Genomic DNA, 14640 nt, shown 5'->3' with positions numbered 1-14640 from the left:
ACTCCATGCTGTTTGCAACCCAGGCACCTCCTCTTAATTTTTTTTTCTAAGATTTAAGGTTTTAAAACATGCCTGTTTCTAATCTCACAGCTTTTATGTAACACTTCTGGGACATACATGTTCTTACTTACCCAGTTCATGGTCGGTGTTTTGCAGACAATGAGTTCAAGAGCGTACCATCGAAAGGCATAGGGCTGATGTTGGCCATGCCTCAGTGACGGCACAGCAGGCAAGGTTCAGTGGGGCCGTCAGTGGGGCATGTTCTCAATAATTGATCATTGAGAAGAAAGCAATTAATCTCTTCTACTGGCAGCTCTCTCTCCTTTTTTAATGAAAGGAGTCTGTGCTTTTTCCTGGGCCTACATTGGTGATCACCTAGAGCAAAGACAAATGGCGCACCCAAAGTTAAAAATCTAAATATATCCTACTGAAGTTTGACCCCACCCATGGAGATTTTGTCATCATTTAGATATGAAAGTTTTGCTTTGTGCCTCCAGTGTGAAGTGTTTGCTAAGCTGTTAATATGAAACTGACCAAAGGTTCCTTAAACCTTTAGCTATTTTTGGTTTAAGAGAGTAATCCCTTTGTCCAAGTATAATTTTCAGAAGTTAGATAAAGGACACACAAATGTAGAATGAGCATGTACCAAAGATTGATTTAATACATTAATGAGGAACCCAGCAGGCTGGCAAAGCTGGAGAACCAAAAGAATAGATTATAAAGGCATTCAGGAAGGAACGTCAGGGTAGGATGTCAGGGTCAGGTGTAAAGTGATTAGCAGTCCAGTAGGACAACAAAGCCCGACAGAAATCATTTACATCTCTGCTGGGCAGAAATCTGTAAGTTGCCGTTAACTTTAAAGGCTGGGCCTTCAATCCATAATAAAGAGCTTGTCCAACACAACACCACTGCCTTGGGTAATGAAATCATCCTTGGGTGAACCGTTAATACTTGGCAGGACACTGGAAGAAGATGCTTCTCTCCCTTACCTTGTTTACAAGTTCTGGTTCGTTTTTCTCAACATCTTATTATCTGAGTGAACTTCCACTTACATGAGGAGTGGTCGAATTCGTAGAAATAGAAGTAGAATCGTGCTTGCCAGGGGCTGAGGGAGGGAGAATGCGGCATTAGTGTTGAATGGGAACAGTTTCAGTTTTGCAGGATGAAGAATGTTCTGGTAGGTAGTTGCCCAATAATGCAAATACTAAGTAGCACTGAACTGTACGCTGAAAAATGATTAAGATGACATGTTATGGGTATTTTACCACAATTTGAAGCAATTAAATGAGCGGACACATGGGCCTATGAAGAAAAAGCTAACAATTTTTCGTCCTCCTGAGATAACTAACTTAGGAATCCTATGTTTGTGTTAACTTTTCCTTATTCATAAAAATGTACATAGACCTTTTAAAAGGCGATTATTAAAATTCTTTACTCTGTGACATTTGCTCTTTTCACTTATGGATCTATCAAGGATGAGCCTCTGGGTTATAGATATTGGTCTAACTCATTCTCTTTAATACCAGCTCCATAGAATGGTCGGGCCATAATTTATTCAACTGCTGCCCTACTGATGGAAATTCAGTTGTTTCCAGTTGTGTTTTGTTCTGTTTTTGCCAGAATAAACATATCATAATACAGATTGAAGGCTGGGATCTCAGTGGTGACAACAAGGAGGCAGAGGAGGGAAATGTTCAAAGGAATGTTTTGTTGAGAAATGGAATGGTTTTAGGGGCAAGTTGAAAATGTTGGTGCAAGAGCAGAGAATGAATAGTGCTGGCATGTTACTGAAAGGAGAAGAGAAGAAGAACAAGGTTGTGGACAGATGGCATAGAAGCAAGAGGATGGGGTTTATTTTTAAAATGCCAGGCTTGGGTGCCTGGGTGGCTCAGTCGGTCAGCGACCAACTCTTAGTTTTGGCTCAGGTCGTGATGTCAGGGTCATGAGATCAAGCCCCTTGTTGGGCTCTGTGCTGAGCCTGGAGCCTGCTTGAGATTCTCTCTCTCCCTCTCCCTCTCCCTCTTCCCCAACTCACGTATGCTCTCGCTCTCTCTAAAAAAAAAAAAAAACAATACAGTACAAGACCAGGCTTAAGATAGGCATGTTATCTGTGTCCACTGGGCAGCGAAAAATCAGGGCCTAAGGCTTGGGAAAGACATCACAGATGGAGATATTGATCATAGTTGGTCATAGACAAAGTCATAGTTGAGGCTATGGGAGTAAGTGAGATGTGCTCCAAGGGCAGCCTTATTCTAGAGGAAGGAAGGAGCGTTCATGGCAGTTACTTGTGTTTAAGAGGCTGGCTAGGGAGAGGAAGATGCTGTGATCTGAGAGGGGGGAGAAATGGCGGGTAAGGAACTTTAATGAGCCCTGCCTCCAAGAAGGTCTGCAAATGTGGGTTTCCTTGTATGTCAACCAGCAAAAACAATGGCACAATTTGATAAGCCAATTTGGGCCATTACTGACGAGGCTGAACAAACTCTCCGAGGGGCAGAGTTCAGCTGTAGTTCGACAACTCTCAACAGAAGTTACAAGGTCATTTTATGATTTTTTTAAAGATTTTATTTATTTATTTGACAGACAGAGATCACAAGCAGGCAGAGAGGCAGGCAGAGAGAGAGGAAGAGAAGCAGGCTCCCTGCAGAGCAGAGAGCCCAATGTGGGGCTCGATCCCAGGACCCTGGGATCATGACCTGAGCCGAAGGCAGAGGCTCTAACCCACTGAGCCACCCAGATGCCCCTACAAGGTTGTTTTAAAGACTATTCAGTTTATATAAGCCAGGACTTAAAGGAGCGTATATGTCAATGTCACCATCTCAAGTGAACCAGAATGTCGCACAGCGGTGCCCACAGAAGCAGCAAATACAGGGAAACTCTAAAACATTTACAGTGAGTGCAGACGCTGTCCCCACAATCTCCATTAGCTTACAGATGACCCTGCTGCCACCTGATCTTTTTATAAAGGATCTGTGAATTTTTAAAACATACCCAACATGATTGGAGGGAGAAATAAAGGCAATTACTGATAATCCAAATGCATCATTCTGCCCCTTCTCGTGGCTTTGAGAAATACCCGTGTTTGGAAAAGCGGTTCAGAACCGCTGATGTCACTGAGGAGTGACATCCCGGGGAGCCTGCCAGGTTTGATGCTGGATTCAACTTAATTCGCACACTGTGTTCTTAGTCATACCCTAGACGCCATGGTTAAAGTTTCCTGAAGAAGAATCCAAAGACATAAAGATGAGGGCTCTCACCAGAAAGTGCTTTGTCATCTGGTGGGGAAATAAGATACTGAGGTATTCTGTGACCCGCCCCCCACGCCCCAGGATTGTGTTTGTTGCTGTTGAAGGAATTTGCTAGTTCGAGTGCGCTCGGTCCATACCTGAGTTCCCCCAACCAAGAAGCAGGTGTGTGCACAGTGGGGACGCGGGCAGGTTAGAGGAGGCAGCAGGTGGTGGACGAGCTGTTTTCCAGGTAATGTGATCGGAGTCGTATTTATAGGGTGGTCATTTCCAGGCGTGGTGGACTCGGGCCATCGTCTTGGGTTACTTGATTATAAACTGCGAAGAAGGAGGTCATCGCTGTGGAGTGTTGATGTAAACAAAGGCTGGTGAGTCCACAGTGGAAGGCTTATTTGTAGGTTCGGTGTCACCTTCAATATCCCTGGTGGCTTGCAGTAGGGAAGACTGCCAGCAGAGGGTGGGAGACTTGTCAGTCTCAGTCACTACCTTACCGAGCTGCGCGCCCATCATCCAAAGGCATTGATGAGTCACAGGAACTAACCAGAGGAGCACAGAGATGTTCTGCGAGGATTCTTAGGGAAGCAAGTTAGTAGTGGGGCTCAACTTCCCCCTGCCCACTGGGGTCCTATTCCAGCTGCTTGCAGGAAGAATCCAGAATTCTTTGTCTAAGGCCCTTAGTTATATAAGAGTCACCCAAGCTTGGGCATCGAGAGAGGAGGTTCCCAGCTGCTGTGCTGGTTGCCAGTCCTTTGGCAGTGGAAACGCTTTATTCTCAGGGTCTGCCTTAGGCTTTATTTTTGGACAAGTCGCTGTGCCCTCCTCCAGTCTTGTCTGAACATGTAGGCCACGCCCAAGCCCCTGACAGCCTGGGACCTTGCACTATCTCCATAACCCACAGCTGCACAGTTTCGAAAGAGACACCAAAATCCAGACACAGCAAGGCAATTCCCTTTGGCATGTACTGAGGTCCGGAATGACAGTTTTATCTTGGACACATTCCCTTTTCTTTCCTCTTTTGTCTGTTCATTTTTATCTCTCCCTATACTATATAAACAATTGGCTTATCCTATTTGCTGCCCCCGGAGAAAATTAAACGTCTGAGTTTTTCATAGCTGTGGGGAAGTGTTTCCAGAGCGGGAACAAATGGACATTGGACATTTCATCTACTGCTTTCGGTATCGTGGGAATTTATTACTCAGCTCAGTAACAGTTCTGGCCCAAACCAAGCAGTTGTGCAGGCAAGCCTTGGATACCTTTCCTAAATCACACTGCCAGGAATACCTTTGTTCCTAATTGAGACAGCACAAACCGAGGGCATCTTTCCATCAAAGACTGATTATCTCTGAATCTTAGACATACCACAAAAGTCATTGAGCCCCAGCCAAGGCATTTTACTTGTATGAGCTATTGCATGCTCCCAAAAGGAGGGAAACAGAAGGGGAGGGAGGCAAGAGAGCACTCCCAGCCCAACAATAAATAACTCTTTGTACCAGTCCCCTCCCCTAACCCCCAGCCACTGACATCAGGGGGTAAGTTCCCAGCAGGCAGGGGCGGGCGGCGGCTGACCAGCAGCTTCACGGATGTTGACCAAGAGCGAACTTGTCTTTCCACAGTGTGCGGCTGTGACCTGGCACAAGGGGGCTTCTTCATAAAGAACGGGGAGTATCTCTGCACCCTGGACTACCAGAGGATGTATGGGACACGCTGCCACGGCTGCGGGGAGTTCGTGGAAGGAGAGGTGGTCACCGCTCTGGGCAAGACCTATCATCCCAACTGCTTTGCCTGTACCATCTGCAAGTAAGTGGTGGCTTCCCTGACCGAGGAGCGCCGGGTTCTGCTCTTACAGCCTGGGATGTACGCCTTTTGTCTTGAGTTGTACTGCCTTGAAATAATCTTTTTCCTAGGCACCCTTAGATTAAAAAAAAATATATATATATATATATATTCCTTTTGTTTTATTAGTCCTCATCAAAATGTAATTTAGTTGGGAAACTTTACACATGAGGTCTTCTCCCAAGTAATCGAACTGATTTGAAGCGACTTGAAACCAAGTGTGAAAGCAACTCTGTGTCTTGAAACATTTTGAGCAATGAAAATCTTAGGAAATGGTATAACTGCTTGGAAAGATGAAGCTTCCTTGGAAGTATACGTTCATATGAGTGTGTTTAAAAATAGTCTCATTTACTCTGGAGCAGACCTGGGCAGACCCTGCCCCATGGCCCAAATTAGCCCCAATATATGTCTTTGTAAATAAAGTTTTATTGGGACAAATAAAGTTTTATTGGGACACATTTTGTTTGTTCCCATATGGCTGCTTGTGGCTGCTCCTGAGCTACAGTGGCAGAGTTGAGCAGTCATGTCAGACACCATGTGATCCGCAAAGTCTAAAAAAATTACTTCCGGTCTGAACTCTCAGAGGGAAAAGCTGACCCACCTCTGCTCTCTAGGCTTCTATCCTCCAGCAAGGTCAAATTTTCACTGCACAAAGCAGCTTGGTTAACATGACCAGTCAGAGGGAAGAAGGGGAAAGTATGTGAAGTGTGAGTACAGTAATGTGGTGGTTGCACCACTGCTGTGTTTCGAATGCTGCACGTTATAGAAATCAAGATGATTTCTTGGAGATGATTTTGAGGAGAGTCACCAACAAGGGTCAGCAGCATTACGGACCTGTCCTCATCGGGCAGTCCCCTTCCTTTCCGTGCTTGATGGCCATGTGCTCCGTTTTGCTGTGGCTTTGATAGTTTGATGGTTCAGAGAAGGTGTTTTGCTTTGTTTTCAGCATTTTATGTTGCTAGGCCAGAGAGATGAAAACTCTAGAAAGGTAAACTTCATTTTATCTAATTAGCTAATAAGGTAGTACTGACAGATGAACCATATAAGATCTAGATGAGGTATTATGGTAAAATTATTGAAATAACATTTTATAGTTATTATCCCATTTCTCAATTACATCTTTTTATTTTTTTATTACATCTTTATAAATCTCAATTTTAAAATGCTGGATTATTGAGCTGAAAATCTGTGTGTATTTAATCCAAAGTAAAGTTTCCTCTTGACCGCTCCCTTTTCACTGTCTGCTTAAAGGCCCTTGGCTGGCATTTGAGAGTCCCAGGTTCTAGTCCTGAATTAACTTTTGCTTCATCTCTAAGATGGGAGGCTGTGGACCAGAGCCGAATGATTCCCCAAACTGGGATGAGCAGTGGGCCCCTCCCCTGGGGAGGTCTCTTTACAAATATCTGTTTCTAGCATTTTCCCCCAAACTCTCCTGCTGATCTGGTAGTTTCTAGAGGGTTCCCAAGTATGGGGCTACTCAGCCAGGTTGGAAGGCCCTGGCCCAGATAAACTCTAAGAGCCCTCCTGATCCTGACCTTGAGAGATCATCGTTTTAAAGTCGGTGATGAAGGACAAGCCTCTGTTAGTGACAGTTCTGTCCCCGGCCATTTGAGTCAGCAAAGAGGTGCTCACTGTTGCTACTAGCGTGCCGTTGCCCCCGCTGCTGGCTGACGGTATCTGACCTCAAGTGGAGGCCTCCTTTATGGGTGACTAACTGCATTCTGGTTGAATCTGCTTTAACCCTCTTAGCAATTCCGTGAAGTCAGCCAGGAATTAGTGTCCCTAATTATGAGCGACTCTGAGCCTCAGAGTTTAAGGGACTTTCCCCAGGCTAACACGGCAAGGCTTATAAGATTTGAACTCAGGGTTCCTGATCCCAAATCTCTGGATCACACACATTCATTCACACAAATGGCAGAGGGGAGTGAAGCCGTGTGGGCAGAGGACACAGCGGGCCGCCGGCGGAAAGAACCGAAGAGGGTCATTTATAAAATCACACAAGCCAGCGTTCCAGTGACCCAAGAACTGGACTCTGGTTTATCCCCTGGTGGATCCAGGTGGGATTCGAGGCTAAACCTACAGGCGTTGCTCAGAGGCCAGAGGAGGCTAGTGTGCCTTGCACGGTCTATACCTGAGAGTTGGGGCCTCCTTAAATGCTGTGCCCCAGGTGCCCCAGGTGTTCACTGGCCTCAACCTAGTCCTGGCCCTGATGAGATGCAAAAAGCCCATGCCTGTGCTTCTAGCCCCCTAACTCCTGATGCCCCATCATGGAGCAGACTGGGGGCTCGTTTGGGGTTCATGGATGAAGCAATCGGCCCACTGGCATTCACCAGACCACGAGTTTTGATTGTTAAAGATTGAGACACCTTGCACTGGTGGATGCCACCTGCCCCTGCCTGGGGGCCCGTCTCCGGAGCTGGTCCATCCAGGCAGGTCGCTTAACCTCTCTGGGCCTTATCTGAACAATGGAAAGTGACACAGCCCGGTGAGAGAAGAGACAGCCTCAGCTCAGCCCTTGTGAAAGGAGGGCGCGGGGGAGAGTAAGAGCTCCTCACTCTCCTTGAGGACTAGCGCGAAGCACATCTGCAGGGTTGTTTTAAGTCCAAGTTTACTACCTGTGCGTGTGTTGCGGTTAATTACCAACCGTTAGGCAGCCGAAGAGCCACTTAAAGGAGGGTTGGCAGCTGTGAAAGTGAGGCTCCTGTCAAGGAGCTAGCATTTGTTCTTAAGTAATTGCTTCTGACTCAGATGTGTGGGGATGTTTTGCTTGCGAGTTCTCCATATCCTAACTGACAGAATCACACGTTTGAAAACTCACGTTAACGAAGGGTATTGGCAAATTGCCAATGACAAGTAAGCAGGCTTGGAAATTGTCACATGTGTCGTCGTTGATGACTTTTCTTTTCAAAAGGCTACCTGTCCCCTGAACTGGCAGGAGAAGAGACAGGTAACACGCATGCAGAGGCAGTATTTTTGCAAACTCGGTTATTGACAAATAACACAAAAGGAAACTATCTCTTTGAAAAGAAGCTAATGGTTTTCTTTTTAAGTGTTTAGAAGCTAATCATTTTAAAACAGGTAGTTACAGCACAGTTGTAGTTCTCCACCAGGAACTGGGTCTCCAGCACTGAAACACCCCGTTCACCCAGTCAGACGTCCGGGACAAAGTCTAACTAGGTGCAGAAACACCACGTAGGTCTAGGGAAGTGAAAGTGTTAATGCTTGACCCGTAACCAGTTCTCCTGGGCAGGGGCCTTAAGCCTGAATAGGATTTTATGGCATTTAAAATATTTCTTCTTGAAGGATTTTCCATTTGGAAAATGGAAAATTTTTCCGTGTATGCCTGGCCAGATGACTTGTTGGAACAATCCCTCCACTAATGAGGAGAGGTAAATCATTCCATTTACTGTCTGGATGCTGGTAGAAGCAGTGCCTTCTCCCTTCTCAAAATGAGGCATGTTTATTTGCTTGGACTATATCCAGCTGGCTGGCTTGGTTAAGACTGCATTTCAGACATTCTGGCCGGTGCTCCTCAAAGAAATGGATTGGCATGGGTGGGTGGGGGCAGCAAGCAGAAGGAGTAAGGAAAAGAAATTAAATTGCTGGAATAACCTTGAGGACAATGTCTTTCTGTCTCCAGGCGCCCATTTCCACCTGGAGACCGAGTCACGTTCAATGGGAGAGACTGTCTTTGTCAACTGTGCGCACAGCCAATGTCGTCCAGCCCTAAAGAAGCCTCCTGCTCCGGCAGTAAGTGTCCCAGCCACCCGCTGACATGAGTTGCTCGTAGCTCAAAGGTAGCTTAGGCAAGTGCCTTCCTTTCTGTGAAGCTGGTAGCAGATGCTGAGCATAGTCACGTCTAAGGCCATTTGCGATTGTAAAACGTGAAGCCTTCGCTAAAACCCGTGCAGTGAGAAGCATCTCCCTTATGTCAAAAAGGCGTAAATAGAATTGGACATCAAACTGCATTTTGAGAGTAAATGAAGGAAAAAGAAGGATAACACTTTATCTGAGAAATGCCCATTCCCTCGTCATGGTGGTTGAGATGTGCAAACATTTGGTGGTGAAGGAATTGATAGCTCTGTGTATTAAAAAAGCTGTCCCTCTTGGGACACCCGGGTGGCTCAGTCAGTTAAGCGTCTGCCTTTGGCTTGGATCATGATCCCGGGATCCTGCGGTAAGTCCCACTTTGGTCTCCCTGCTCAGCGGGGAACCTGCTTCTCCCTTTGCCTGCTCTGCCTGCTGCTCTCTCTCTGACAAATAAATAAATAAAATCTTTAAAAAAAAAAAAAAAAAGCTATCCGCACTGTGCCTAGGGCTAAGGTGATGATTTATACTTACCCTTAACTCTTTATGTCTGTTATCCTTAAATATTTATTCACTTGGAGGGTTTCCAACACTGATTTATTACACAAATAATTTGCTGAGCACCTACGATGTGTGATGTTGTTCCCACTAGACATCCAGGCGTGAACAAAAAGTTAGCACCCTCCAGAGGCTTACTTTCCAGCAGGAACAGGCAGACCATAAGTGCATACACCAAAATACCTAATACCTAAATTAAAGTAGGAAGAAAATGCAGGGTAGAGGGGCGGCATTTATAAGGGGCAGTCGAGGGAGACATCTCTCAAAGGTGACCCTTAAGGAGAATTTGAAAAAAGTGTGGGAACCAGATACATGGGATTTGTAGTTCCTTATGACGAGGTCTTGTCTGACGTGTGGGAATCCAGAGAACACTAACTTGCTCCTAGACCTTCCCTCTGCTGACTTCCCTCATAGAGCTGACTTCCCAGAACTTGCCCCTGCTGTTTTCTATGCTCTGTTTCTCCTACTAAGTAACACTGGGTAAGTCAGTTAACGTTTAAGTGAGATGTAATCTGATCGCTGGCACCAAACAGTGACGCTCTACTTCCGCTCCTTTCTTGGTGGCGTTAGGAAGTAGACCAGAGGTTTGCCTTGGTTTCTGCAGATTTTGCCAATCTTTGGGAGATCTGCACCAAATTCCATTAAGCCTCTCCAGTCTCAGTACATAAGAATGAAATAAGCCACTTCTGCTCTAGAGGAATTCTGGGCAATCCATAGCAGTGAGTCCAAGTCTTTTTGTTTAAGAAGAAGAATCCTTATACCTTTTTTTCAAAAAGACTGTTCTGACCAAAGCATTTGCATAGAAATTGGATTTGAGCGTTGGGAGAAAAGAAGAAAAGAGATTAATTGTGCATCTTATTCAACACGGCCGGATCCTTAGCATGTGAATTTATATGTCCTATTGATAAATACTGGCAGCCTGAATAGGACAAGAGCTATAAGGCAAGGCCCAGTCCTAGACCGTAGGAGGGCTTCACACTTCTAACCACCCTGACCCCAAGCAGGTCACTGGGGAGGTGAGCCAGGGTGGGAAGGTCCCCACTGTGGGGGACGGCCTACTTCGCAAGTACATTACCAAAACTTTGGAGGAGGTTTTCAGTCTAATTAAGAAAGAGGATTTTGAGGGGAAAAAAACAAAAAAAAGAGAAGAAAAAAGAAAAAGGATTTGGTGAATCCCAGGAAAGAATGACAGCTGCTAATAGAGGGTCATGTCCGGAGGCCTGTAATAGGAATGACTATGTCCTCAAAATCTGTAGAGTCCTTCAGTCCAACTATCTTTTTTTTTTTTTTTTTTTAAGTCACCTCAACACCCAGTGTGGGGCTTGAACTCACAACCCTGAGATCAAGAGTCACATGCTCTGTTGACAGAGCCAGCCCAGCACCCATACCCTTCTTGATAGGTGAGGTCATTAGCGCCCACGGGCATACGTAAGGTCACCGAAGCTGTCCCTTAATAAGACAGGATTAGAGGCAGGTCTTTTGAGTTTGGGGCTCTCTTTTGTTTCATCTCATACTCTTCATTGTTTGGCTTAAGAATCAGACCTAGGTGTTTTTAAAGGCTTCCTGTCCCATCTCCCATCCATTTCGGGGATGGGTTTTCTCCTCACATCATTACCAAAATGGTTATTCCAATTTCTATTAAACATGTTTTTGCTTTATGTGTATCTTCCATTTTATATGACATCCATTTGATACACAAAAGGAAGAAATAAAAATTTTAAGTATAAATATGTATCTTACCCAAATTTATGGTAACTTTAATGCTAGATGTAATAACAATTGCATGTGTGCACATTGTTGGACCAAGTCCTATTTTCTCCTTGGATGAGATCTCTTTTCTATGCTACTGCTTTGGTCAGAACAGTTTTATTTTGCACAAGTACTTGTCTATTTAGATCAGTACTCAAATAACATTTATGGGCCATGTGGGGTGTTGAAAAAGAGCTCTTATGTATGGATACCCGAGCGGGACAGGCACACAGATACTAGAGCAAGGGAAGTCTCGGCAAGCTGCTGAAATGCACTAGAACGTAATTAGAAGACACTTGGACGTTATTTGTGATTCTGTGAGAATCGCCTTTATCCTGATGTGACTTTGATTCTTACTTTAAAAATGTTCAAAAGTTGGCAAATCACCCTAAATCAAAGTGAAAGAGGAAATGCCTCTTTGATGCTGCTCACAGAGTCAGTGAAATACATGAGAGTCAAGGTCCTCTTTCTCCTTTGGAATGTTCTTTCCAAAAACAAACTTGCTCTTCTGAAATGCAATTGTGTTTCAGGTTGGGTGGCTGTTTCCCATTTTCACTGCCTAGGAGGTGGGACTCAGTGTGAGAAGAAGTGAGGGGTGGTCTACAGATCTAAGTCAATGATGCGATGAGAATTTGCACAAAACAGTGTCTGCTTGACCACACAAAACAGGCGTGGTTTCTACTACAGCCCATCGGGAGCTACCCAGCTGTCCTCTGGTTTAGAGAGGACCCTCAGGGGCGTGCCTTTGCTCTCACGTTACAATCATTCCTTTAACCTTTATATTTATTCTATCTTCTTCTTCAAGCACTCATGTAGCCCTCACTGTGTGTCAGGTCCTGTATAACTGCTCCATGAATTTTAATTCACTTAATTCACATTACCACCCCCTAGGTTGGTACTATAACTATCTCCTTCTCACAGAAGACACAAAGGGCCATAGAGGTTAATGTGTCCAAGATTACACAGATGGTAAACAGTGGAGCTGAGTTACAGACCCAGGCTGGCTGGCTGGCTCCAGAGGCCGTACTGGCGTCCCTGATGTCTGTTTCAAAAGGTGGGCGTCACTGCGCACAGAGCCTCCAGCGATGGCCCGACTTGTCACATTTACCTGAGTGTCCTGCCTACACGGGCTATGCGCTTTCTACACACCACAGCTGCCTCCCTTTTGTCACCAGGTTTGAGGAATGGAAACCACGAGGAAGTTATTCCTAAAAACTACTTCCAGTAAAGGTGATCGCCCCTGAATTAGTCAAAACTCTTGCTGCATCCGGTCTGATGTAATTTGAATTCAGTAAGCAATAAACCTTCTATAACATGGAAATAATGGTAAAGATCACCTCAAAGGGTTGTGATAAACATTAATGAAACTGGCTTTACTGTTAAAAAAAAAAAATCAATTGCCTATGTCCAGCTGATCTATACTTTAAAAATAAAAATTGACATCCGGAAGACGTTAAGTCCAACCCGAAGGTGATGGGCATTCCTCTACAGCCCAGTTCTTCCCAGTCTTTGCCAGAGTTGAGCTGAATTCCCATGGGTAAGGAGCCCTGTGAGGGGAAAATATGTGTGTGGCACCCTAGAATGTAGGGAATCGGGGTTTGGATTGTTGTTGGCTGCACAGCTCCTGTCTATTTCAGGCACCTGAGCAGGAGTGGGCTGCTGTCTACCATTACCCTTCCCATTTCAAAGGCTGTCTGACTAGTGTCTGATTGCGTGTGGGTTTGGTGGATTGACACCATGACCACCCACACACAAATACATCCAAACCCATCCTCCTTCCTCCTCCCCTCTGCACGGCATTGTCATTATTCCAACTGCAATTGGAACTCCTACAGGTATCAAGGCAAATGCTCGGCTTGGCCTGAATTTAAATCATTTCAGATAAAGAATCATGTGCACGCTTTCAAAGGGGAGGAAGAACTTTCCTATTATTTTATGTTTCTTTTTATAGTTGCAAGATGACTTTTATTTTATCTTTCTGTTCCCTCCCAAAAAATCATCTGCGGGTTGACTGGGATTTGGCTGCTGAGACACCTAATAACGGGTGGGGTTGTGAGGATCTGACACTGGTGTGTGCCTGCCCGGATCAGGCTCTAGCTCTGCCGCTTGCTGGCATTCTCTTTACCTTTCCAGCCTCCATTGCCTTATCCATAAAATGGGATGGTAATAATTACCTCGTAGGATTAAATGAGGACATATATGTAAATGCCGTGTTCTTTTTTTTTTTAAGATTTTATTTATTTATTTGACAGACAGAGATCACAAGTAGGCAGAGAGGCAGGAAGAGAGGGAGGGGAAGCAGGCTCCCTGCTGAACAGAGAGCCCAATGCGGGGCTCGATCCCAGGACCCTGAGATCATGACCCGAACCTAAGGCAGAGGCTTTAACGAACTGAGCCACCCAGGTGCCCCTAAATGCCATATTCTTATTTTAAAAAAAATAACTTACTGTTCAGACATTATTTTTGAGTGTTTGTTAGGACCATCACTACTTCCTGTGTCTCTACTTTTCTCACTCTGCTGTTCACGATAGCTGTCTTATCTGCTCCTTTGATATTTTGCACCAGTATAAAAACCAGTGAAGGAAGAATACATCCAGACATTCTAGTCCATGGATTGTTGGAGTTTGACTCATGGTGATGGGTTTTGTGGCAGGTTCTCCAACACCAGATCTGCTCCTCCTTTCTTAGACATTTTCATCCTGTAGGAGAGGGTGTACGGGTTTCGGACAGGCTGTAGCCAGTTCTGATCCCAATTCCACCACGCACAGCGCTCAAGAACTCAATCTCTATCTCCATTTCTTTGCCTACAAAGTGGGAAACAATAATGGTTCATTCTTCAGTGGGTTGTTGTGGGGATTTGTATGAGTAATGTGTTTAAAAGATTCATGATGTCTAATAAGCTCATCTATACATTAGCCATTATTCTTTGTGGAAGTTACAAGACTAGAACTTGAGCTTAGAGATACTTACAACCAGAAGGGAACAAAAGAAGAAGGCATAGCATGATGGTTAAGATCATGGCCTCTACATGTCGGAAAGCCGGGGTCAGAATCCTAATCTTCCCTCTTCCTAGCCAGGGAGCCTCGGGCAAGTTATTTGATGTTCTAGAATCTTACTGCCCTCATCTAAAAATTGGAAAACAGGGGCGCCTGGGTGGCTCAGTGGTTTAAGCCTCTGCCTTCAGCTCAGGTCATGATCTCAGGGCTCTGGGATCGAGCCCCACATCGGGCTCTCTGCTCAGCGGGGAGCCTGCTTCCCCCTCTCTCTGCCTGCCTTCTGCCTACTTGTGATCTCTCTCTATCAAATAAATAAATAAATAAATAAAAATATTTAAAAATTGGAAAATAACTACTTTGAAGGGTTATAATGCATGAGATACTGCAAGAGAGGACAGTCTAAATGTGGAGAGCATTCATTAAAAAAAAAAAAATGTGGTGCAGGGGAAACATGA

At 45.0% G+C, this 14640-nt stretch overlaps 1 protein-coding gene across 9 annotated transcripts in view; it reads left to right on the top strand.

The window, feature by feature from the left end:
- The window catches only part of ABLIM1 (actin binding LIM protein 1), a 221866-nt gene that overhangs the window by 83269 nt on the left and 123957 nt on the right, over nt 1–14640 (top strand). For all 9 annotated transcript variants that reach the window (XM_044240588.1, XM_044240584.1, XM_044240583.1 and 6 more), the window contains 2 exons: nt 4856–5039; nt 8716–8825. In XM_044240588.1, the coding sequence (XP_044096523.1) occupies nt 4856–5039; nt 8716–8825 (294 nt within the window). The remainder of the gene's footprint in view (nt 1–4855; nt 5040–8715; nt 8826–14640) is intronic.

Source organism: Neovison vison, chromosome 2 (genome assembly GCF_020171115.1).
Source record: "Neovison vison isolate M4711 chromosome 2, ASM_NN_V1, whole genome shotgun sequence".
Lineage (NCBI taxonomy): Eukaryota > Metazoa > Chordata > Mammalia > Carnivora > Mustelidae > Neogale > Neogale vison.
This window is presented reverse-complemented; position numbering and strand designations above follow the sequence as displayed.